Source organism: Myodes glareolus, chromosome 27 (assembly GCF_982192425.1).
Source record: "Myodes glareolus chromosome 27, mMyoGla1.1, whole genome shotgun sequence".
Classification (NCBI taxonomy): Eukaryota; Metazoa; Chordata; class Mammalia; order Rodentia; family Cricetidae; genus Myodes; species Myodes glareolus.
The window spans coordinates 34793630-34816649 of record NC_142052.1 but is presented as its reverse complement, the minus strand read 5'-3'; the positions used below and the strand labels follow the sequence as shown (position 1 = coordinate 34816649).

Here is a 23020-nt window from a genome sequence, read left to right as displayed (position 1 = left end):
CTGACTCTTGACCAGGCCAGTTAGATTTAGAACACTCACCATATCTTTGAATTTTGTTTTTAAACACAATCTCAAGCTTTCAAGAAGGTTTATTTATTTTAAGTGCATGGGTGTTTTACTTGTGTGTACCTGGGTACTATAAGCTACAGAAGCCAGAAGAAGGCACTGGATCCCCTGAAATGAATTGCAAACAGAGCAGCTCTGGGCTTCTGCCACGTGGGTGCTGGAAACTGAACGGGGGTCCTCTGGAAAGCGGTAAGTGCTTTTCACCATCTCTGCAGCCTCCAAACCTCTTAAAGAGACACTGTATTAATAGTGCGCTTTTTATAACCCTTTGATTTTGTTTTTGAGGGGTTTTTTTTGTTGTTTATTTTTTAAAGATACTGTGTTCATGGGCTTAGATACAGCAGTTAAGCATTGAAATTTCCAAATTTGTTGTTGTTGTTTCTCAGAAAAGGAAGAGAGAGGAGGGGATGAACAAAAAGAAACTGGCTATTATTTAAGTGGGGTTTGCTGGTTTTATCTCCCAGAGGCGGCTTGCAAAGAGTCTGCCCTTTCTAAGCGGTCCGCCCCATCCTCGCCGAGCCAGGAAGCCGGGAGGCGGGCGAGCGCCCCCTGGTGGTTACCGCGGCGCCGCACCGAGGACCGCGGGGAGGGCGGGACCACGGCCGGCCCCGCCCCCGCCATCCCGGCCTTCGCTTTCCCGCGCGCCCGCGGCTGCGCCACTTCCGCTGCTCGGGCCGCGATGACTCCCGGGCCCTGGTGGCTGGTGCTCTGGCTGCCGCTCCTGACCACTCTGCCCGCGGACGCGGTGCAGGAGGAGGAGGAGGCGGTGATGGCAGGTAACCCTGACTCCGGGCGGTGGGGGGGGGCTCCCTTCTGGGCGTCAGGGTCACGCGTGGGCGCGGCCAATCCCCACCCCCTGCGTGCGAGCATCCGGATGCTTCACGTTTTAATTCGTTCAGGACACACTGCCGAGCACCGGCACAGCTGGCCCTTTGCCACCAGCTCTTGTCTGAAATCTTATTTTATCCGTCTCCACAAATCTCATGCAACCCCAAACTAGAGGAGGGTAAAAGCTTCAGAGTAAAACCAGGATTCTGTCCCCGATTGGCTGCTGTGACCTGGGTGGTTGTTCATATGCAAAATACTGCTGATGCGCCAGCCTTGAACCCCGTGCAGAGGAAGCAGCTGGGAGCTGCTCGGGCTCTTTGAGCTGCTGAAGATCCTGGCTTGCAAAGTTGTAGCTGCCAAACTCAGCAATTCCCCACGAACAATTTCCCCATTTGTTTTAACCGCTCATGGTTAAAAGGTTGCTTGTTTGCATTCCTCGTTGCATCAGCCATCCATGGACTCACGGGGGGCTGTCAAGTGTGGGACTTTTAATTGGATAAACTCTCCACACCGACAAAGTCAGTAGGGTGTCTAAGACTGAAAGAGACAGTGGCTAACGGGTTCTAGCTCCTGACGCACCTTGTGTCCCCAGTGGTCCTTGAGATTTTGACGTAGACCAGGCTGGCCTCGAGTGTGCAACAGTCCTGCCTCCACCTCCCAAGCGAAGGGTTTTCGGGGCTGGCACACCTGGCTTACAGATTGGGTATTTCCTGACACACCAGGACTTTCCTGCGTGGGAAGTGTAAGATACCCACGAGGTGATAAAACCTTCGTCCGCAGCTGAGAAAGATGGCGACTTTGGGCGCGACTCCAGAGAGTTGTTAAATGCATGTAGGAGGGGACCACTGTCCTAGAGTGCTCAGAGGCACTGTGAGAGCCCCCTCGGTTGGCTGCTGCTACTGTCGAGGCTGTGGTTTTACAAGGAACCCCGGGATGAGACAGCGAGGCAGTACGTGCCCCCACCCACAGGAAATGTATTTTTGAAAAAAACACTGCAAATGGCTACCTGAAACCTCAGCTAGTATCAAACCTTACATATACTTTTTCTCCTATAGATACATAGTTGCCTTCAAGTTTAATGACAAATTTAGTAGAGTAAGAGAAAATTAATTGCTACAAACGCAGTAGTAATGAAATGCTGGGGAATCCGTTATTTGGACTTACATATTATTGTTTGGAGGTGATTTCCATTCGGTGTTTCCAGACCCTGGTTGAACACAGAAAACCGCAGCTTCGGCTAGTGAAGCCGGTGTCGTGGGACACTGGTGGTCCTGCCTACCAAAAAGTAGGAGCCGTCCAGAGCGTGGGAGGCTGGCCTCTGATTGTTCCCGAGGACCTCCCCTGCTCTGAGACCCTGCCTTGAGCACATACCCACTGCCATGGCACGTGGGACAGCCCCTCTGAGGCCAGCCTTCTGTCGCCTTATTTGAAGAAAAGGCAGACACTTGCCCCGGGAGACAGGTAGTTGTCTGAGGAAGAGAAACGTCAAGTCAAGCATGACTCTTAGTTTGAAACCAATAGATCAGGTCTACAGAAACTTCCGCCCTTCAGCTGAGGGTCCAGAAATGGTTTTCCCGGGCTTCTCTCCAACAAGGGGCCATTTTAGATGTACAGTTTGAAGTTCTGTGACAGGGCAGATTGTCTCCTGAAGTGAGGAGCAGACCGTGTGTGCGCTGGGATGTGCTGAGTTCTGTCCTCTTCTCATGTCACTGGAGGACTAGAAACCAAGATTTATATTCAGGTTAAGAGCAACAAACGGTGGTGGAGCACGCCTTTAATCCCAGCACTTGGGAGGCAGAGGCAGGCGGATCTCTGTGAGTTCGAGGCCAGCCTGGTCTATAAGAGCTAGTTCCAGGACAGGCTCCAAAGCTACAGAGAAACCCTGTCTCGAAAAACAAAAATCAAAAAAACAAACAAAAAAATGGAGGCAGAGGCAGGTGGATCTCTGTGAGTTCGAGGCCAGCCTGGTCTACAAGAGCTAGTTCCAGGACAGGCTCCAAAGCTACACAGAGACCCTGTCTCAAAAAACTGAAAAACAAACAACAACAACAAAAACAACAAGGGGGAGTTAGTGCAGAGAGGCGTCTCTTCTGGAGCTCACACCTTTGAAAAATGTGAATGTACCGAAAATACCAAGAAGATCCGCACTCCATCTGGGGCCGTTTGGTTGCATTTGAACTCCCACAAGAACAGTTTGTTGGCTTTTTACGTTTTCAGTTTTCCTGCTTTTCCCCCTGTCCTGGAAGAGCCGAGTCTAGGTTTAATGCAAGAATGCCGTGTGCTGTGTTTCTCTCTTGATGTCATCAGGGGGCCATGGTGTCCGTGCCCCAACTGTGGAAGCCTAGGTCCCCGGAGGAATGCTAGTGAATTATTGTTATTATTATTTTTAATATGGGAAGTGGTTTCGCATCTGCTAGGGCTTGAACAGTGTTTTATGTTTTTCCTTTTTAGAAGCATCTAGAAGTAGGCTTCAGCACTGCCTGCTCCTAACGTTTTGACTGAAGATTTTTGCCGTATGTCTGGCTAAACTCTTCAAGTTCAATATACGTGGACATTAAGGAGGCTACTAAGCAGGAAAAGCAGGAGAGGAGTCATTTGCTTTTGACTTAGTGACAAAGCAGGTGACGTGAGGCTGCACACACCTTATGTGTGCACCGTAGTGTGCCCTTGCCCTCCGGGACTCGTTCTGACACCCCAGTTGATGAATGAAATGGCGGAGCTCTGAGTTCCGTGAGTGTCTTTCCTCCCTCACTGCCATGACGCATAAATTAGGACAATGACAATACGTCAGTACTCTCAGTCTACTCAACAGTTACCTGAAGCTTATCAATTGCTTATTTCTGGAAACTTTGAGCTAATTCTTTTGGATCCTGTTGACCCAAGGTAATGGAGACGGTAGAAAGTGAGGTCACAGAAGCGGCAGGACCATGGTAGTCCCACACCCCATTAGTTGAACAGTGCAAGCTTCATGGTATTTAAAGCGACGAGACCTCTGTCTCATTGGTTCACATAAGCCCGGCTTGAGGCCTTGGGGAATGCGATTAATTCCGTCTGCATGTTCCTTAATCTGCCGGAGTCTGAGGGGAAATCCAGAACAAGTTCTAACCAGGAAGTCCCTTAGACAGCATACGCTGATGTCAGAACCAAGATTCCTGCCACTTCTTGGCCTCCAGTATCTGAGGAGGAGCAAGGAAGCTGGTCCTTAGCCGGAGGCGCTTAGTGTGGCCAGCCTTGTCCTGTAGTCCAGGCTACACTGGTGACCTCACACTTGGCTCCCTGGCTGCGTGGGCTCTGGAGTGGGTGGTGTGGTACCAGCTGAGCGCGGAGTGACACCGCATGCTGGAGGTTTTCAGGAAAGGCCGGGGGCCGCTCCTCTCGTACTGGCAGTTCCTCACGGAAGTTGGCTGTTTTCGCTGGCCGTGTTACGCTTGCTCGGGTAATCCTCTAATCCTCTCAGAGTGCAACTCTCGTGCACACGACAAGAGCCTGAACGCTGCCAGATTCAGTAAGTCCATAGAGAGTGAGATAAGACGTTCCCGTGTGAGGTGAAGCCTGTCGTCGGCAGAAAGCAGCTGAGCGCAGTTCTGCCATGGCTCAGAGAAGGCCTTCTGGAAAAGGTGGCATCAGGGCAAACATGCCAGCTATCGACAGGTGTTAGCCCTGCCAGGGCAGGGCTAAGCAGGTACTTTGAGGAGAGTCAGTGGACTGGTACAGCTGGAGCCCTCAAGCGAGAGAGAGGTTGAGGAAGAGGAGGCCATAGAGGTACCTGGGCCTTTCTAAAGGAGGGTAGATGTTTCCACAGTGTTAGCGAAAGTGATTGGAGCATATAATAGGCCCTGAGGGATGCTTTATTTATAGAAGGCCTGTATGTTTTATTGGAAGAAAGGTTGTGGAGGAATTGTGGAGTTAGTTCTGGAAGTAGGGAGACCAACTGGGGCAATCTTAAGTACAAAATGAATGATGCTTGCGTAATGGAAGCTTTGGGCCCGCAGCCATGCTACAGCGCTATATTTGCACACACCGTCTTGCTCTGAAGAGCTGCAGATGCCAGGGATGTAGAAGACTGTTGACTGAGGTTCCTGTCCTGCCCGGTTCCCACAGTCGTTAAGTCCCAAAGAAATCACACGGAGGTCTACATTAATTCTAAACTGATTGGCCCAGTATCTCAGGCTTCTTATTAACTCGTATAACTTCCATTAGTCCGTAATTCTTGTCTGTGTTAGCCATGTGGCTTGGTACCTTCTTCAGTGAGGCATGTCACATCTTGTGCCCTCTGCATCTGAATCAAGACTGCAGACTGAAACTTCCCTCTTCCCAGAATTCTCATTGTCCCGCCTCTACTTCCTGCCTGGTCGCCCTGTCTCTACTTCCTGCCTGGCTACTGGCCACTCAGCATTTTATTAAAAATAATACAAGTGACAGGATAAAAGACCATTGTCCCACAGCAGAAAACAGTCTTGGGGTCTGTTGGAAAGCCTTCATGATAGCAGTCTTTGTTTACAAGTTCAGTCCTCAAAGGAGAAGCTTCTACGGACCACAGATGCAAAGTTTTCTGTGAAGTTAATTCAGCCCATAAATAATGGGGCTCTCTAGGAGAGGAGTTAACAGGGAGAACCTTGGAGGCGTCTCTAAGAACCCTCTTACACCCCCAGACCCCATAGCATGGAGCATTCCTGGTGACAAAATGCCAGACCGTGAATGGGCATTTGTCTAAAGTTCTGGGACGCTAGGGCTGTGAACCTGCAACCCCCACGCCCTTCACCTTCCCAGCTGGGACTTGCTCTTTTCCAGTGATAAATGAATCCCTTCTCAAGGGTTCACTGCACATAGTTTTCTGGCCCAGCTGCCCCGTTTAGCTCTGGGTCCCGTCCAGAGACCTCACAGGAGGTAGAGAGCCTGTGACGTGGGAAGGCCGGGCCTGAGACCTTCTGCTTGGTCCTCTGGCTCAACTGGCAGGGCTCCCAAGGTGTGCCACTGTGTCCTCACAGCCACTCGAGCATTTCCTGGTTTTGCATGGCATTCTTTGACCTCCTTTTCTACAGCTGATAGCCAGCATTCGCTGTCCTGAGACTGTGTCTTTGGGCACGCTGCCCCTGGCTTTTAACTGTGTGCGTCTCGGCTGTACCCATCTCGGCTGTACCCACGGATTCCTCCACCTTGGCTGCCCCACGTGTTCACAGCACGTCTCACATCTACGTATACCCTACATTGTTAATGGCTGGTGTCCCGTGCTTAGCAGAGTCTCTCAAAGGTCCTCTTACCGCTCTGGATCCTGGCTCTTGACCTAGATTCTTAGGTTTTCAGCCCTGGCTCGGTGGATGATTTCATTGCTGTGCTCAGAGGAACAAGGAAAGGAGTCCTCCGTCACAGTAGAGTATCCTGGGTCCTTATATAACCAAGCTGTCGCTTTGGTGCGGCTGTTTTAGGGGGTAGGACTAGGCCCGTCCTCGCTTCAGCCTGTCACAAAGGACATTCCAGGCCAAGGCAGGCACCTATTGAGTTGATTCAACATTGTTTTCTAACTGGGTATAATGATCACTAGTAGCGATGGTTACCTCGTCCTTACTGAACTTTGGTGTAAGGGTTTAGTCTAGCTTCATTTCAGGTTTCACTGCGGATTCCCTTAACTGTGCTTTGAATAGGGCGAAGGGCTTATTTCTCTGGGTAGCCGCAAGTATTCCCTGCTCCGGTCTCCTATTTCTGAGAGGCACTTCACGTTCGACACACTGTCTTGGACTCCAAAGAACTTGGTTCAAACTCAAACACAGCAGTGGTCTCGGAAAGCGAACCCCGTTTTTAATTCTTTTGTCGTGTTTATCACAGGTACTAGAGGACCTCCCCCTCAGATTACATTGCTGAATGCTATATCAGTGTTATTTGTGAACACACTAGGCCTTACATGTCTCTGTTGGGCTCCAGCCAAAGATCTTCTTGGCTGTAGAACTCTCTGTCCATCTTTAGACCCGGTGAGAACTGACTGTATGTCAGTCTGTCCAGAACTGAACTAATCTCCCCTTCTTCTCAGAGCCCTACCTCTCCATAATCATGGGGTAGAAGCTCACCGTCCAGAAACCTTCACATCTTCCTCTCCCTTATCCACCGACTCTCCAAAGTGTGTCAATTTCTCTCCCCGAGAGCTCTTGCTGTCCTTCCTCCTCCTCGGTTCACGCCCTGAGAAATTGGGTCCTCTCCTTGCTGCGGGACCTAGAGATGACAGATGCCTCCTCCCGTTGTGGGTGCCTCTGCTTGGTAACTGGTGACGATCCTGCCCAGAACTGACTAGACAGTTGAGGGGAGCCCTTTGTGATGTCGTCCTCCGCTTCCTGCCACATTTGATACCTACCTGAAGTCCTCTGTCCTCTGCTTTCAGGGTGAAGTGCGGATTCCTTATGTAGATGGGGCCATTGCTTCTCTCCAGCTGAGGTGTCCCAATGGCTCCTGCATCTGCTCACTCTCTCCTTGCTTCTTCACCCCTGAGCTGAGCCCCCGTGACTTCGCTCATCTGATGACGCTCATGTTGGTTGTCTCTGGGTCCTGATACTGTCTTATCGCTTACAACTTTTTCTCGAGTCTTCTGATGGTGTTTCTTTCCCATAACTCTTGCCATCCACTCTTGGACCAAAGACACGCTGTTCTCTGCGCATGTATGATGGTCACATGTGACCTAAGAGTGCTGACTCTGGCTATGGTAGTACTGTTCTCTAACATGTATGATGGTTACCGTGTTGACTCAGGGTGTGTTTCCTTCACACAGACACTTGCTAGACTGGGAAGAGTGAAGGTCTCTAATGACCATGTAGAAGAAGTTTTGGTCATAGAATACTACAAACTATGACAACCTCCCTTTGAACATTTAAAAAAAAAAACAATTACTTAGGAAGCCCTAAGTTTACTTTATTTTTTATCTTTCAGCTCCTAGGTGTAAATCTCTGAAGGAAGCAGACTTCATTGAAACATCTACGTCAGACTGTTACTGCTACAGTCAAGAGCAAATACAGTGGACATGCATGTGGTCGACGGTGCAGGTTAGGCTACGTTTGTATCCTGTCGTAAGAATGTAAGATTAAAGTGCGCCACTTTGGGATTTAAAGATATATTTTGTATGACTCATAGCTGATGTACCAGGATGAAAGCTAACTTGAGGGGCAGACGGGGAATTGTATTAAAGGGTTGCAGAACTGGGAAGGTTGAGGGCCACGGCTCTGAGGACGCAGAGAGGCAGTAATTAAAAGTGATGAGTGCACTCACTGGGAACGTGTCGATTCAGAAAGGCTGGGTTGGCTGGGGAAGGAGTGCTCTGAGCTGAGGGGTAGTGTGCCCCGTCTCAAGACATGATGTCAGCCTGTACCCTTCCTAGAGAATAAGATGTTTGGGCTCATGCGGCTTCTGGTGCCGCCATGCCCGGCATCTTGTACGTTTTTCCCGGGAGCTTCTGGGACGTGAAAGCTGCAGTAACCCGCCCCTCGCATCCCTCTTCATTCACTCAGCTCTTCTCCAAAAGGCTTCACAACTCCGGCGCCTCCTCCCCTCTCATTCTTGGCTGACGATCCTCTGCTTCATTAAAAAATGGAAAAAATATCCCCTGAGGGACAGGAGGTGGAGAGATCGTAAGAGCCAGAGGGGCTGAAAACACCAAGGAAACAGGTCTTCTAGACATAACAGGACTGACGGGCATATGAGCCCACGGAGACTGTGGCAGGATGCACAGGGCCTGCACAGCTCTGAGCCAGGCGGGAAGTGTGCACAAACCCCCGTCTTCACTTGAGACGCTCTCTAGCTGACAGCTGTGGACAGGAGGGGTCAGTTTTCTCCAGTGGCGTCTCACTGGGTATACAAAGCACATTTAAGGGCAGGCCCCATGTCCAGCAGTAGAGGGGCAACACAAAATGACCTCAACGATAATTTTATAGGGTATTTTTATTATTCTTATTCTTACAGGTCTTTTGCTCATATATCCTGTTTTCCGATTCTATGTTTTTATGGGATTTGTGTGAAGGTGTGTCTCTGCATGTGTGTCATGGTCTCTTTCTTAGGGTACTTTTTTTTTCTGTTTGTTTTGAGTTTTTTCATTATTTATTTATTTTGGATGGCTGTTTATTTTCTAATCAGAAAAAAAAAGGTGTGCATTTGGATGGGTTGGGAGGATCTGGGAGAAGCTGGTTGAGGAGAAATATATTGGAAATATATTGGATATATCGGAATATATTGGATGAGGAAAAAATATTTTCAATTAAAAAAATGTAAAAATAAAGATGGAGGTCATGTAGGAAAAGAAAAGAAATGGAAAGAATCAGAAATGGCTGTGTGCTCTCCCTTTTCTCAACACCCACCTGTCGGCTCCTGCGCAGACACTCAGCTCCCTGCATGTGGGGAAATGTCTGCCATGGGGGAGATGTGTAGTTCCCACCCTCCTCTGCCCAGCGGCACTTCCCTCCCCGCTGCATGGTTCCTACAAAGCCCCCGTCTTTCGCTGTACCTCTTCTCATTTCTCTGTTTCTCACTATAATAAAATCCCTCTCCAAAGCTGGTATCTGCCATTCTCCCATCTCCGACCACTTCAGTCACTCAGACTTGCACCCCAAGGTTCCTAGCACCTCCATGTTGCTAACTTCAGCGCGAGCTCAAACTTGTGACCCATTGCCTCTGCGTCCCAAGTGCTGGGACGACCGCCCCGTGCCCTGTCACAGCTGGTAAAAGTCAGCTGTAAGCCAATTCGCTAATGCGGTGTGTGACATTCCAGCCACTGAGGACCAGATCTCTGTCCTGTGCACTGGAGTTTTCTTCCCTCAGCCATTCCTGCGTTGAGCGAAGGGGAAGGTTTGATTCTGCCTAGGCTGACCCGTTCCTGTTTCGTAGGTGACCGTCGCCAGTCCTGGCCTGCTCAGAATTGTGTACATCACAGGGAGCCGTAATTGCCAGCATCCGGAAACCATTCTATCATTTATCAAATGTGTGATTCATAACTTTTGGGCACCAGAGGAGCTTAAGGGACTGATCATGGTCTTCAGTCCATACGGAGAAACCGTATGCTTCTCTGTGAAGCCCATCGGGAGGGTGTCGACCTACATAGTGAGCGTGGACCGACACAGTAAGTCCGTTGTCGTTAGAGTTGACTGGACACTCAGGACGTTGACTTTCCTGTTCTTTCCGCGGCTTTGTAGACTGACGCAAAATATCTGTGGTGTTTGCACCTTTTTATCTTCCAGCTGTGGACCTCAGACTCCTCCTTCTGTTTGTGGCAGGTCTTCTCCTCTTCTTTTCTGCAAAGACTTTGAGCCAGTAAGTGCCCGTTTTTATATCTGTAATGGTCTAATTCAAAGGTATAAATGTTGTTTCTGACTCTGTGCTGAGCGTTTGTGCACCACTGCATGTCTGTGGCTCTCCTGGAATTTACAAATGACAGGGCCGAAGGCAGTGTAGAATCTTTGGAGGTACGTGCATGGTGCAGAGTGCACTTGCGTACATCAGTTTACGTATGTGAATCTGGTACGACTCGTCCTGTGTTGTTAATTACAGAGCACACGTCCAACATCACATGATTCGTTCTCATGAATGCCAAGGTTCGTGCTCAGCAAGGTTCTTGCTGCTAGGGGCCTGCTGCCTTTACCCGGGCCCCTTTGGTCGGGACAGATACTTGCTTCCTGGATGCGTGTTGCCCTGCTATTTTATTTCTTGTAACTTTCCTATAAAAGCCACTCTCTTGCCAGGATTTACTTCTTAACCTGCCTGGCCTGCTTCGTACCCATAATCTCCATCGTTCTCAGCCTTGTTCACTTCTGAGCTTGTCCCGAGGGTGTGGACGGGAGCGTGTGGTGGTGTCGGCCAGCTTTTCTGACCGGGTGTCGGATCTGTAGTGGGAAGAGGAAAGCCTAGATGCCGATGACCGGGGCTGCTGTCCTGAGTCCTCCAGCAGCCCCCACACTCGGAAAAGCCCTTTAGCTTCTTGGTATCTCGGGTTCGTCCTCTGTAAGGTTTATCCGTGGGTATCTGGGGATTCGTGGGAAGCTCTCAGGCACGTGCTTGCCATGTGACAGGGGCATACATTTTGGATCACGTTCTGAACATAGACAGTAACTCAGTCATTTAACGGCAGCCTATTGACTGAAACTTTCAAGTACTGATTTCAATTTAAAATGTATGGAATGTGATTAGAGTTTTTCTTTCTACTACTTTCGACTACTGTTGCCACATTGAGCGTTACGATTTTTTGTTTGTTTGTTTGTTTTTACTCACAATGCACTTGGTGTTGATGTGACCTTCTCCTCTGTCTTGACAGAAGCCCTGTTTTCTATTACTCGTCGGGCACCGTGTTAGGTGTGTTCCTGACACTAGTCTTTGTCCTTCTGATGGCCAAGAGACACATTCCAAAGGTAGGTAGGTATCTTCTACGCCAATGAGTAGGAAGTGGGATCCGAGCTCTCACAGATATTGAAAAGTTAATAAAAGTGAACTCCCGCTGGGACACATCCTGATTCAGGTGTGCGCCTCTGCCGTGTAAGCGGACCGTAAAGTCTGTCTGTTTCTGAAGAGACGGTTTGTGTTTATTAGTGAGATATAGGATTATATAGTTTGGTGATATTTTTGTGCCCTTTTATGAACTGTATCTTGGGAGAATGACCCTGAGTCTCTGGGGCATTACGTGATAGTGGTGCGATATCTATTTTTTTTACAAAGTAATATAAAATAATGCCCCAAAGAATAAATTAATATTAGTTTGTGATTGTAATTCTGTAATGACTTTGATTAAAGCTCTAAATGCCAGCAATTTATACTTTTCAGTAATGCTCTCCGACTTTAATGCACTGTTAGCCAACTGGGGGTGGGGGCTGTTAAAATGTAGCTTCTGCTCCAGCAGTGGGGCCCAAGTCTGCATGCCCTTAACGCTCTTACGTGAGAGGAACCGTGCCCTGAACCGCGAGACTCAGAAAGATTAGGGACGTCCTCACTTTGACTTGACCTAGGCATTTCTAGAACAGAGAATTTGTTTGCTTCTATTTTTGTGAGAGTGAATGAGCCAATGTGTGTGTGTGTGTGTGTGTGTGTGTGTGTGTGTGTGTATGGATATGTATGGATATGTATATATGTATACATCATGTCGCTGTTTTCTTCCACACACAGTATAGCACGTTTGGGGCGCTAATGATTGGTTGTTGGTTTGCTTCAGTTTATGTCGGGTACCGGCTGACGGAAGACCTGAAGAGGCCGTGGTGTGGACACAGACTGTACGTATTAGGTAGGTAACGACACAGAGGGACCCCCTGTCGTTGGCTAGCTCGGGAAGTGCCAGCGGAGGACGTCCCACACGCCTCCATCCATTTCAATTTTCGTAGGATTTAAGGAGAGGAGCAATTAAAAATAACACTTTATTGCATTACCATAGTTGGTGTTTTAGTTCGTTTTTATCCCATTTTGAACTCTTTTCCTCTATAACCTTAGTGTTTTGTACAATTCATCAGACGAGTGAAAATGCTCCAAAACCGTGGCCGAGCTCAGCCACATCCAGGCTCTGGTGTAAGCGCTGCACGAGGAGCTTCCTCATCACCCCCCAGTCCCCCCCCCCCCCTCTCTCTCACACGTGTTCCGCTTGAAAGGTGGAAATGTAACCAATGGAAACTCGGCTTTTCAGAAACAGAAAGCAGGATTACCATTTAATCCCCTTGTTTTATGGTATAAAAACTTTGATTTTGTTAGGAAATAATGGGAATCGGAGCCCCATTAATATCAGATTTCACATTCAAGGACAATGTAGCTAAAACAAAAGCAATTCATTCTTAAACACTTTATTTTAGCCTCCTTTCCTATTATATTAAATTATTTATAATTTACTCCTAACATACAAGAGCATTTTCTATATGACCAATAAGTATTAATTGCTGTTGTTAGTGCTAGAAATTGTGCCTGGGTGGCATGTACGCCGCCGTCTGTGTACCACTGAGTTATAACCTTAACCTCACTAGCCGTCATGACTCCCTTCATCACAGGGGTGTGCTGGAGAAGCCACGCCAGGCAGCCTGTGCAAGGTCCAGTCTCTGGATTTTTGTGGCGCCCATTCTGGGGCATCATTTAGTCCTTTTATTTCTCCTCCATATCTACTGCAGATAAGAAACTGAATCTCAAGGTTTGCTTAGAAACAAAGTGAGCGCTTGTAGTGGGACTCATTAGATGTCACATGCACGTCCCATCTGATGGCACTTCTAGGGTGTCACCCGTTGCCAGTGATGGACTGAGTGTGGCTAGCCACCTGATGGCTCCTCTGTAAAATGACGTTCTCCTTTAGTGCAGAGAAAAATGAAAAGTAAGAGTTATAGCAATGTGTGAAATCCAATGGCTTACTTTCGACCAAAGCAACCACGAACCATTTGTCCACTTAGGACACGGCTTTAAAAAGATATGACTATATGTTATCTTAATTTTCAGTATGTATCTTAAGTTATTACAAGTCAGCCTGTCGGGCTGGAACGCCCACTCAGAGGTCTGGAGTGCCTGCTGCTGTCTCAGAGGCCTTGGGTTTGTTCCCAGCACTGGATTGGTTAGCTTACAACTGCCTTAGTCCACTTCCTGGGCACCAGCGTCTTCTGGCCTTGTGGGTACCACATACACGTGGATGCAGCCAGACTGATAATCATGATACATCCTTAGAGTCGGCCTGTGAGCTCAAGTACAAGGACTGATGGCTGTAGGCGCTTTTTTCGGCCTTCACTAGGAAAAGGAAATTTATTTTTTCTTGATTTTTCAAATTAAGGTTTTCTGATAGATGTTATTTTTCAGTCAAGGCTCTGCCAGGTTTTCCACATCGGTTCTCCAGCTCACATTTCCGCTCTCTCTCTTCCTCTGTGTCCCCAGGCTATTTCCTGGTGGTTGGGCTCTGTAGCTTTGCCGCCTGCTACTGGCACGGGCCCCTCACTAGCGCGTGGAGCAGAGGCCTTCTGATGTGGACACTGCGGTTCCTCTCCCTGGTCCTGGTCTACATGGGGGCAGCCGTGCCTCAGTTTGCCTACGCCATCATGGGCCTCCTCCTGTTCTCCCGGAGCCTGCGCTATCTGCTGAGAGCGCTCAGCTATCTGAGGTGGTGGGTATCTTCTCTATTGCTACCAACTCTGACATTTCAAGTTCTGTGTTTTATTTATTGTTCTAAGAGATACTTTGGGTTATAGCGTACGGGTGATTATGTTTAATCTGGAGGTTTCGCTCTGAAACCCAGGAGGAAAAAGAGCTCTAAGCATTTGCTGCCATCTCCATTGAGTTCTGACACCAAGTACTCAGTAGTCAGAGCCTCACTAAAGTCAACAAAATGGCGTGGGCCCTGCCTAAAATTTCTTTATCACACATTTCTTTTCATTAGAACCAAGATTGCTGTAGTGATATTAAATGCGCCATGGGATAAGAGTTAGGAGAAAATGTATCATAAATGATTGGAAGGAGTTACTCAGCTCATTTTGTTAAAGGATGGCTTTGTTTTAGGTTTTAAGTTTAAGGCTTAAACTTTGTGAAAATACAGAAAGAAAGATACGGTAACTTCCGCTGACACAATACTGTTATGTGTTTCCTTAGTCTGTACATCTGTGCCCAGCACACAGGTTGAGATGGCCCTGCTTGTGAAAGTGAAGTGTGTGTGTGCAGATGTGGACATGCATTTATATATCTTCTACCTTAAGAGAAAAGACGTGTGTGTTTGTGTGTGTGTGGCACACCTGCCATATTTGTGAGTACCTCCAATGGCCAGAAGAGGGCGCCATATCCCTTGGCGCTGGAGTAGCAGGCAGTGGTGAGCCACCTGATGTGAGAGCTGACAACCGCTCCACAGTCCTCTGGAAGAGCAGTTGGCATTCTTACCACTGGGCCGCCTCCCCAGTCCCCGTACTCAAGTATCCCATAGGTGTGAAAACAGAGCTTGCTCAGGGACCGATGTGGTGTTACTCTGTGAACGACTTCTGGAAGAGATATTATTTGGTTGACTCTTAATGACCGAGAGTGAAGCTTGGACAGATGTGGAGGGCTTCCCGAGAGAGAAAGCCCTACCTAGCGCCATCATCAGGCGACGGTGCTGCTGGCGCAGTGAGTGAGACGTGCTGTGGCCGGATGCAGCCACAGGCTGCACTGAGGGCTCTAGTCTGGTTCTTCATATGGGGGCTGGTAAGGGGCCAACCTGAATGCATTTCTATTAGTTCTCCCCGATGCCTGCCTGCACAGAATGTGTAAATCCAAGCACTCGGGTCCAGGCAGGGGCGAGGCAGTGGGTGGCCAAGAGGACTGTGGGAAACTCTGCAGCCCCACCACAAAGGCAGTCGTTAAAATCAGGAGGAGCTGATGGTTGCCGTGTGCAGAAGTGATGCTGCGGTCAGCCTGCAGGTGTAGACGGGAAATCAACTGTAACCCGTACAGTACAGATGTTGGCAGTTAATCTGATGAGAAATAGAAAACACCCCTGAGAGATGAGAATCATACTTGCGACAGCGAGCAGTTGTTGGCTGGTGGGACAGACCCATCTGCTGTCTGGCGTGGGGGGTAGGTGATCGGGGCGGCCCCTGCAGGAGAAGACAGTCTTAGACACGGCTGTGGTCCACGCAGACACGTAGGAGAGTGAGATGGAGGCTGGTAAACAGGGTTAACGGATGTCTAGTACGCGGTTGTGAGGAAGGAGACTCCATGGTAACGGGTAGGGGATGGACCTGGTGGTGTATGGCAGCGTCCGCTGGAGCACAAGCCTCAGTGACATCAGTGACAGTGCAGGGCGCCCAGATAGGGGGAATGGCAGCCCGAAAGGCAGCAGTACCAGTGGGAGGTCCAGAGACCAGGAGCTTCTATCTTTGCTCTGCTCTGGGATCATCAGAAGTCCCTCTTCCAGGAGGAGACTGGCCACTGTGGAGCCTCCTGGCCACCATCTTTGCCAGGCTGTGGCCCAAGGCATCCTGGGTAGAGCTCCTTTTTCCTTCCCTTAGGCACCTGGTTGTCTTACCAGTAGCGAGTGTGCTCTCGTCATTGGCTGGGTGGCTCCATTATTCATCCTTGGGGCTTTCTGTAACAATCCATGCATACTTTTACAGTGGCTACTTTAAATTTTGCCAATGAATAGTTCTATGAGGGCTGGAGAGATGGCTCAGAGGTTAAGAGCACTGACTGCTCTTCCAGTGGTCCTGAGTTCAATTCCCAGCAACCACATAGTGGCTCACAGCCATCTGTAGTGAAATCTGGCGCCCTCTTCTGGCCAGCAAGCATACAAACAGACAGAACACTGTATACATAATCAATCAATCAAACAAACAAACAAACAAAGAATAGTTCTATGAAAACCCAGGGACTAAAGCAGGAACTTACGAATTAAATAGACCAGAGAAAGAATGACTTGACGTTTGCATCAGACTCGCTGGTTTGTAAAAAGCTGCTTACATATTACATATATGTTAATGATATGTACTAGCTATTCTTTTGATTAGCTGCTGAGCAATTTGTATAAATGTCCCACTTCATCTACACAGTAACTTATGAGACCGTGATGGGACTGGGAAGGGATTGGCCAGTTCAGGCCATGAGTGCACCCTCAAGCTGGGTTGTGTCCTGGTTTTCTGGGCCAGAGTCTGGGTTTTCCTGTAGGAAGCCCAACCAGGTACTCAGAAGAGGAGAATGAAGCAGTGTCCCTGGTTCCTCAATCCAGCTTATCAACCATTAGCCGAACCTTCAAAGGGAAGATATCTCAGCCCTTAAGGAAAAAAAAAAAATGTATGTTTTTAACCCTTGGAAGTGTGTGTGAGAGGTAGATCTGAAGCCATTGCAGACATTTTTAAGGCTCCACAACAAATGTTATTTGAAACTGTATCACGACTATGTCCTTACTGGCATCTTGAATTCCTAAGTACAGATGGCTATATTATTGTGATATTTTTTACTTTTCTGACTGGGAAAGAAAATCCAGTCTCTGGTTTCTTAGTGCACGTGTAGCCAAAGACGAACTAATAATAAATCCCCCCCCCCCTCAGTGCGGCACTTTCGCTCTGTGCGTTGGCGGCTCCGCCACTAGATGGAGCGATAGCCCACAGGCCTAGCTTCCTGTAGAGAGCCGTGGATGTCCCCATTGATCTCCATAAAAGCACATACTGAAAGCTTGTTTCTGTTTGTGCCTGAGAAAATCAGCAAGCAAAGAGCACGGAAGCCAGACTTCTTGTCTGGTTGTATGATTAGGGGTCACTAAAAAAAAAGTTATACTCAACATCTCAATCAGAAATTGATTCTCAGAAGCCTTAGGAAATTGCTATGATGGTCAGAGAAGACAGTAGGCCCCCTGCCTGTTCCCACTCCTCAGGGCAGTGGAACACACAGTAGGCCCCCGCCTGTTCCCGCTCCTCAGTCATAGGGCGGTGGAACACACAGTAGGCCCCCTGCCTGTTCCCGCTCCTCAGTCATAGGGTGGTGGAACGCACAGTAGGCCTATTCCCCCCTCCTCAGTCATAGGGCGGTGGAACTCACAGTAGGCCCCCTGTCTGTTCCCGCTCCTCAGTCATAGGGCGGTGGAACGCACAGTAGGCCCATGCTGCGTGTTCCCGCTCCTCAGTCATAGGATGGTAGAAAGCATAGGGTGCTGTACAAGGAGTTCAGAGGTAATACTGTTGATGTCTAAGATGTGTATTTTTACATGTCATAAGGATTGGATTGGACGGTACTATGACAACCAGATGTCATGTGTTTTAGGAAAATGAGGCTGTGGCTCACAACAGAACCGGTGGTGAAGCTTCTCACCGAGGACGAGTACAGGGAGCAAGCTGAGGCCGAAACAGCCAGCGCTCTGGAGGAACTGCGCCGTGCCTGCTGCCGGCCCGACTTCCCTTCCTGGCTGGCTGTCTCCAGGCTCCAGACTCCTAAAAAGTAAGCCCTGCCCTGGCCGCGGCTCATGCCCTGAGCGGCGTGAAAACCCCACATTTCTGCTTAGCAGCAGCCGTCTCTCTTGGTTACGCATTACGTCAGAGCTGTGGGAGGGCTGCTAAGGCCTGAGGAAATATGGCCCTCGGTGGACGGGGTGAGGCATTGACTCTGAGGTATGAACATCACACCGCAGTCACCAAGGGCAGGGAAGAGATGCGTGAGTGACTGCATGCATCCAGCCGTGGTGGGGCCTCAGAAACCCGCACACATTCCCCCTTGCCCTGCACGGCCGTCTGTGGACTCACAGAAGCCCGTCTCTGTCCCGGGTGGAAATGCCTTCCTCAGCCGACACAGTCAGGTTCCATTAAAGGGGACGTGCAGCGAGCCGCACGCTGTCTTTCAGGTAAGCCTCCGTGACCGCCTTCCCCGTTTAAAATTCCACAGGTTTGCAGACTTTGTTCTCGGAGCGAGCCACTTGTCCCCCGAGGAAGTCAGCACACACGAGAGGCAGTACGGCCTTGGGAGCACCTTCTTGGAAGAGCAGCTCTTCAGCCTGCAGGCTGACAGTCAACCTGCAAGCTGACCTCAGTGTGAACGAGGGATGGGGTGAAAGGCAAAGATCCCCGTTCAGTGGTCGTGGGCAACGCGTGCACGGCTGAGGACAAGCACGTGTGCCGAGAACTCGCCTCCGGCAGCCCGCTTACTGTGCCGTAGGTGGCTTAAGGATTCTAAGAATCATGGCCACTTGCCCCAAATGAAGACGACTTTGGTTAGGACAGTGGGACCTTTCCTTTAGCTCAGTAAGCAAGGTCAGATACCGTCCCAGCCCCGGGTTCTAGCTTCACTCTTGATGCGGTGAAGCTGGCTCAGAAGGCTGCCTTGCTCTCCCTCCGTTTCTTGATAGCAGTGTTTTCTAAAGTGCACTCTGCGTGGTACTAGTTAGGGCTGATAACGGCTTCCCGCGCCGGCATGGTGGACTCAGTCATACATAGCAGGTTTCTCCGTCTTCAGTGCTGTGAAGGCATCGTGGGTCTGAGCGGCAGACATCGTGCACCAGGGCCGCAGACTTAATGACCAGAAACCACTTTCCATGAGATGAATAGTTGTTAGAACATGCTGGGAGGTTCGGGTTTGAGAGGTGTGTCCTCAGCAGCCTTGGCCGTGCGCCAGCCCTGGTGCACCCTGAGACTCAGGTAGACAACCATTTTCAGACGGAGGGTCAGGGCTGTGTCCTCGGCAGCCTTGGTCTCACGGTGTTGGTGCCTCGATTTTTGTCTATGTTGCTTTCTTTTTAAAATAATGACCAATTAGCTATTTAATCATAGCTATTTAAAACATTTCTTAGACTATATTTCATGTTTTCACAAGATTTTATATGCAGACAGATTATAATTTTTGTACTTTTATATATTAAAATTGAAAGCAGGTAGCCATTTGTGACATTGAGGTTTAATTTTTTAAGCTGGTTTTATATGTTTGCGATGGTTTCTCACAAAACAGATTTTGATACTACTCATTTTTTATAGAGAGAAAATGATTGTTTCTTGACCCATGATAAACTCCAGCATGAAATGAGCCACTAACTGCTTCGACCCCAAAGAAAGGAGCAGACATGGGTCTAAGGGTTGACTATGGCAAGCATTCTGTGAAGGAGCCGCTGGCTTGATTCTCTGAGGACCAAATGCAGGCTCGTTTTTGTTGTCTTTGTTTTGGACTGCAATGATAAAAACACGAGAAGCCGTCCTGTATAAAGAAAGACACGGTGAGGGGGACATACAGCAGTCATCACTGTCATTTCTTGAGAGCTGCAAACTCCATGGAACTTTCTAGATTGACTCTCAAATGATCTCTTTGAAGCAGTCGTCAGTGTTCCTGGATCTGCTTTCTACAGGCACATTTAACATTAGGAGTCTTGGTTCTTTCCTTAGCAACGTTACTCAGGGCAGTCAGCACCTTTACAGGGAGCTCGATTTTAAAAATCCAAAGAATGCCGTGTGGGGAGAGGTGGCCCAGTGGATTCCCTGCCTTGCAGAGGACCTGAGTTCCGTCTCCATCACCCACATGGCATGGCAGTTCCGGGTGATCTGGTACCCTCTGACTCCGCAGGCACCAGGCATGCACGTGTCACACATGCATGCACGCAGGCAGAACACTCAGGCATAAAATAAAGCTTTATTTATACAAAACTGTGAAACGACGTGCCTCCGTTCATCTTGGCACCTGACTGTCTTGCCAGTATAGACGAGCGTTCTAACAGGATTTGGCCACAGCTTAATGTGGTTTGCCTTTTCTGTAGCTTTAGTTATTGGTGCTATATTGTAATGTGTCAGGCATGTCAGTGCTGTGCATGGCCGTGTTCACCCCTCACTAAGTGGTCTGTCTAATATCGACTGCGTTTGTATGTGACTGACACGGCGGCACCCACTGCTGCGCCTGCCCGCGCAGCCCTCCTGAGCCACCGGAGACTGCGCTGTGAGGAAGCAGCTCCGACGGCAGCGAGCCCCTGCAGCCACAGTGAACACAATGGCAGTCTTTCGGGATGCTGTTTCCGGGCTTAGTTTTGGAAGGAATCATGGGTCTGTCAGATTGTTCTGTGAGAGGCTAAACAATTAAAGCATTTCTGGTAACACGCTTGGTGGCTTGTGCCATTGGCTTCTGATTCAGTGTTTATTACATCGCCACTCCGGCCCCATCACATGCTTGCCTCCTGACCGTCCTCCAGTCCCGTTCCCTTCGCCCTCCCCCTTCTTTCTGAAGGTCTTAGACAGTGTGATGACCACTCAACCAATGGCTGTGTCCTTCAGAGGAAGGTGGCAGCTGGTTTTGTGTCTCACACCTTCACAGGTGTGAGCTTACACACGCCAGGACCCTGTGTTGTGCCCTCGCTAATAGTGGATACCCACCACAAAGGCTTCCTGGTACAGACAGGTTGGACTGTTCAACACCAGATGTGTGGGTGAGAAGCAGCGTAGGTGGCCTTGCTTAAAATCGGATCATTTAAATGTTAATTTTAACAGCCAAGCCATTGCTCCAGCCCCTCCAAGGTTAATTTTAAAACACATTTTACAAGCACAAGAAAAAAAAAAAAAGGCTTAGTGAATTCGTTATGTAGTTTGCCAATAATACTTAGGGCTGAATTTTAGGGGAGTGTCCGTGTAACACGAAACTATTTGAATTTGTAATTTTTTAAATATCTGGGAATTTAAGATTAAAATTTGGAATAGCCGATGGATTACATCAATATATCTGAATGTGTACATAATTTAAGATCCAGAGATGATGTTAGGAAATAACAAACCCAAATAGTCTCTGACATTGTCATCTATTTGATGGTTTCTCAGAATTAGAGATGTAACCTTTTGGATTAGCTTCTTCTCTGTCTGACTGGAATTGGGATCCTGCGCACGGGTAACACAGGACGTGGGGTTTGACGAGACCTGTGGTGATCATGTAAGGGCCCTGTGAACTAGCCGCCTTGCCAGACTCTCCACTGGCTGGCACTCACGGACAGGTGAGGTGCCATTTCAATTTCATTGTCTCACGCCTGACTCTGATTCTCCAGAAGACTTTCATCCCATTAGCCAGTTTGAAGTCCATTGAGCTGTTCACAGCCGGCACAAGAGACAGACCCCGAGCCTGACACGGTAGCGGATTCAGTCTCAGAAGGCACATTTACCCTTGTCTGAACTGCCAAGTCTCTCACGCAAACCTTACCTCTACGGTCAACCCAGACAGACTTCTGTGCCCCAGAGCCCACGTTCTTAACCCTAGCGCTGAGGTCTCTGAGTTGCCACCTTAGAACTGGGACTGTTGTCGAGCCACAGTGGGACAAGTGAGTTTGCCGCCCAGAGTGGATGGGAATCCCGCTCAGCTCACCGGGGCTGGCTCACGCTCCCCAGACAGCATCAAGTGACGCCCTGTATAAACCACAGCTGCCCCGGCACAAACTATCGTTGTGGATTTGAGAAGGGTTTCTTTCAGTCCCTTCCCCTGTCTTCATAGAAATGTCGTGTCCCTAGCTGCCTAATCGCTCAGAAGTCTTACCTGGAGGATATTTTTTAAGCTCTGGAGAAACCGCGTGAGTGATTGAGAGTTTCAGGTGGAGCCTGTGTCTTTTCTCACCCGGTGCACCAAAGGCCAAAGGATTTCTGGATGGGTAGTCACGGTTTTTTTTCCAGTAATCGTCTCTCACAGAGTAACTCGGGTCCAAGTGGCCTTGCAGAAGTGGGAGAAGTGGAGGCCATGAAACTTCCCACAGGTGATGTCTTCCCGTTGGCTCTCTGCCGTCTAGTATGGCAATTTGCACCGCAGGAAGAGGCTTAAAATTAGAATTCCGTTCTTCAGAGACACTAGCCGCCTGTCAAGGGTAAGAGTCACAGGCACCTAATACTCGTCCTGGTACCACGAAAGTAGAGAATTCTGCAGTCTTCTGGAAGTTCTGTAAGGCAAGGCCATCGCTTGGGAAACTGAGTTTGAATGTGTTAGGGAATGTCTAGAAGTCCAGAATAGAAACAAACACACATATGGGTTTCAGGCACACACGACTCAGGGCTGGGCTGTGTATGGCTTGTATTGATGCAAGGAACAAGTGGCCTCCCCTCCCATGAGGATGGATTGTCCCCTTCCACGAGGATGGGAAGGTACCCCCCCCAGGAGGATTTTTCCCCCCACAAGGATGGGAAGATTGTCCCCTCCCATGAGGATGGGAAAGTGGCCCCCCATGAGGATGGGAAGATGGACCCCACGAAGATGGGAAGGTGGCCCCTCCCATGAGGATGGGAAGGTGCCCCCCAGAAGGATGGGAAGGTGGTCCCCCCATGAGGATTGTACCCCCCCACAAGGATGGGAAGATTGTCCCCTCCCATGAGGATGGGAAAGTGGCCCCCCAGGAGGATTGTCCCCTCCCAAGGATGGGAAGATTGTCCCCTCCCTGGGGAGGAACTTGAACTTCCCACAGGGCAGGAAACCCTGACTACTCTTAGGGATGGAGAGGGAGGAGGAGAGGGAGTGGGGGAAGTGGGAGGGTGTTGGGAGGAGGGGCGGAAATGGAAACTTTTATAATTTAATAAACTTAAAAAAAATTGTCCCCTCCCATGAGGATGGGAAGGTGGCCCCCCATGAGAATGGGAAGGTGGCCCCTCCCATGAGGATGGGAAGGTGGACCCCACAAAGATGGGAAGGTGGCCCCCCCAGGAGGATGGGAAGATGGCCCCCCACAAAGATGGGAAAGTGGCCCCTCCCACAAGGATGGGAAGGTGCCCCCCCAGGAGGA

The 23020-nt window shown here is 49.2% G+C and overlaps 1 protein-coding gene across 2 annotated transcripts; it reads left to right on the top strand.

The window, feature by feature from the left end:
* Positions 1–715: 715 nt before the first annotated feature.
* Nemp2 (nuclear envelope integral membrane protein 2) lies at positions 716–20380 on the top strand. 2 transcript variants are annotated; one of them, XM_085684264.2, is made up of 9 exons: positions 716–842; positions 7807–7919; positions 9751–9982; positions 10101–10173; positions 11171–11264; positions 12013–12127; positions 13738–13963; positions 17578–17751; positions 18193–20380. In XM_085684264.2, the coding sequence occupies exons 1-9, from the start codon at positions 746–748 to the stop codon at positions 18329–18331; spliced, it is 1263 nt and encodes a 420-aa protein (XP_085540390.2). In that variant the 5' UTR covers positions 716–745; the 3' UTR covers positions 18332–20380. The 2 variants fall into 2 exon arrangements, with proteins under 2 accessions (XP_085540390.2, XP_048311990.3); XM_048456033.3 differs by having other exon boundaries at positions 11171–11268; positions 12059–12127.
* Positions 20381–23020: the final 2640 nt, after the last annotated feature.

Bases quoted from the DNA above. Each gene is read 5' to 3' on its own strand.
- Nemp2 (XM_085684264.2), top strand. From the start codon at position 746: ATGACTCCCGGGCCCTGGTGGCTGGTGCTCTGGCTGCCGCTCCTGACC. The intron at 7,920-9,750 runs GTTAGGCTACGT...CCTGTTTCGTAG, and splicing joins GCATGTGGTCGACGGTGCAG to GTGACCGTCGCCAGTCCTGG. The intron at 10,174-11,170 runs GTAAGTGCCCGT...CTGTCTTGACAG, and splicing joins TCTGCAAAGACTTTGAGCCA to AAGCCCTGTTTTCTATTACT.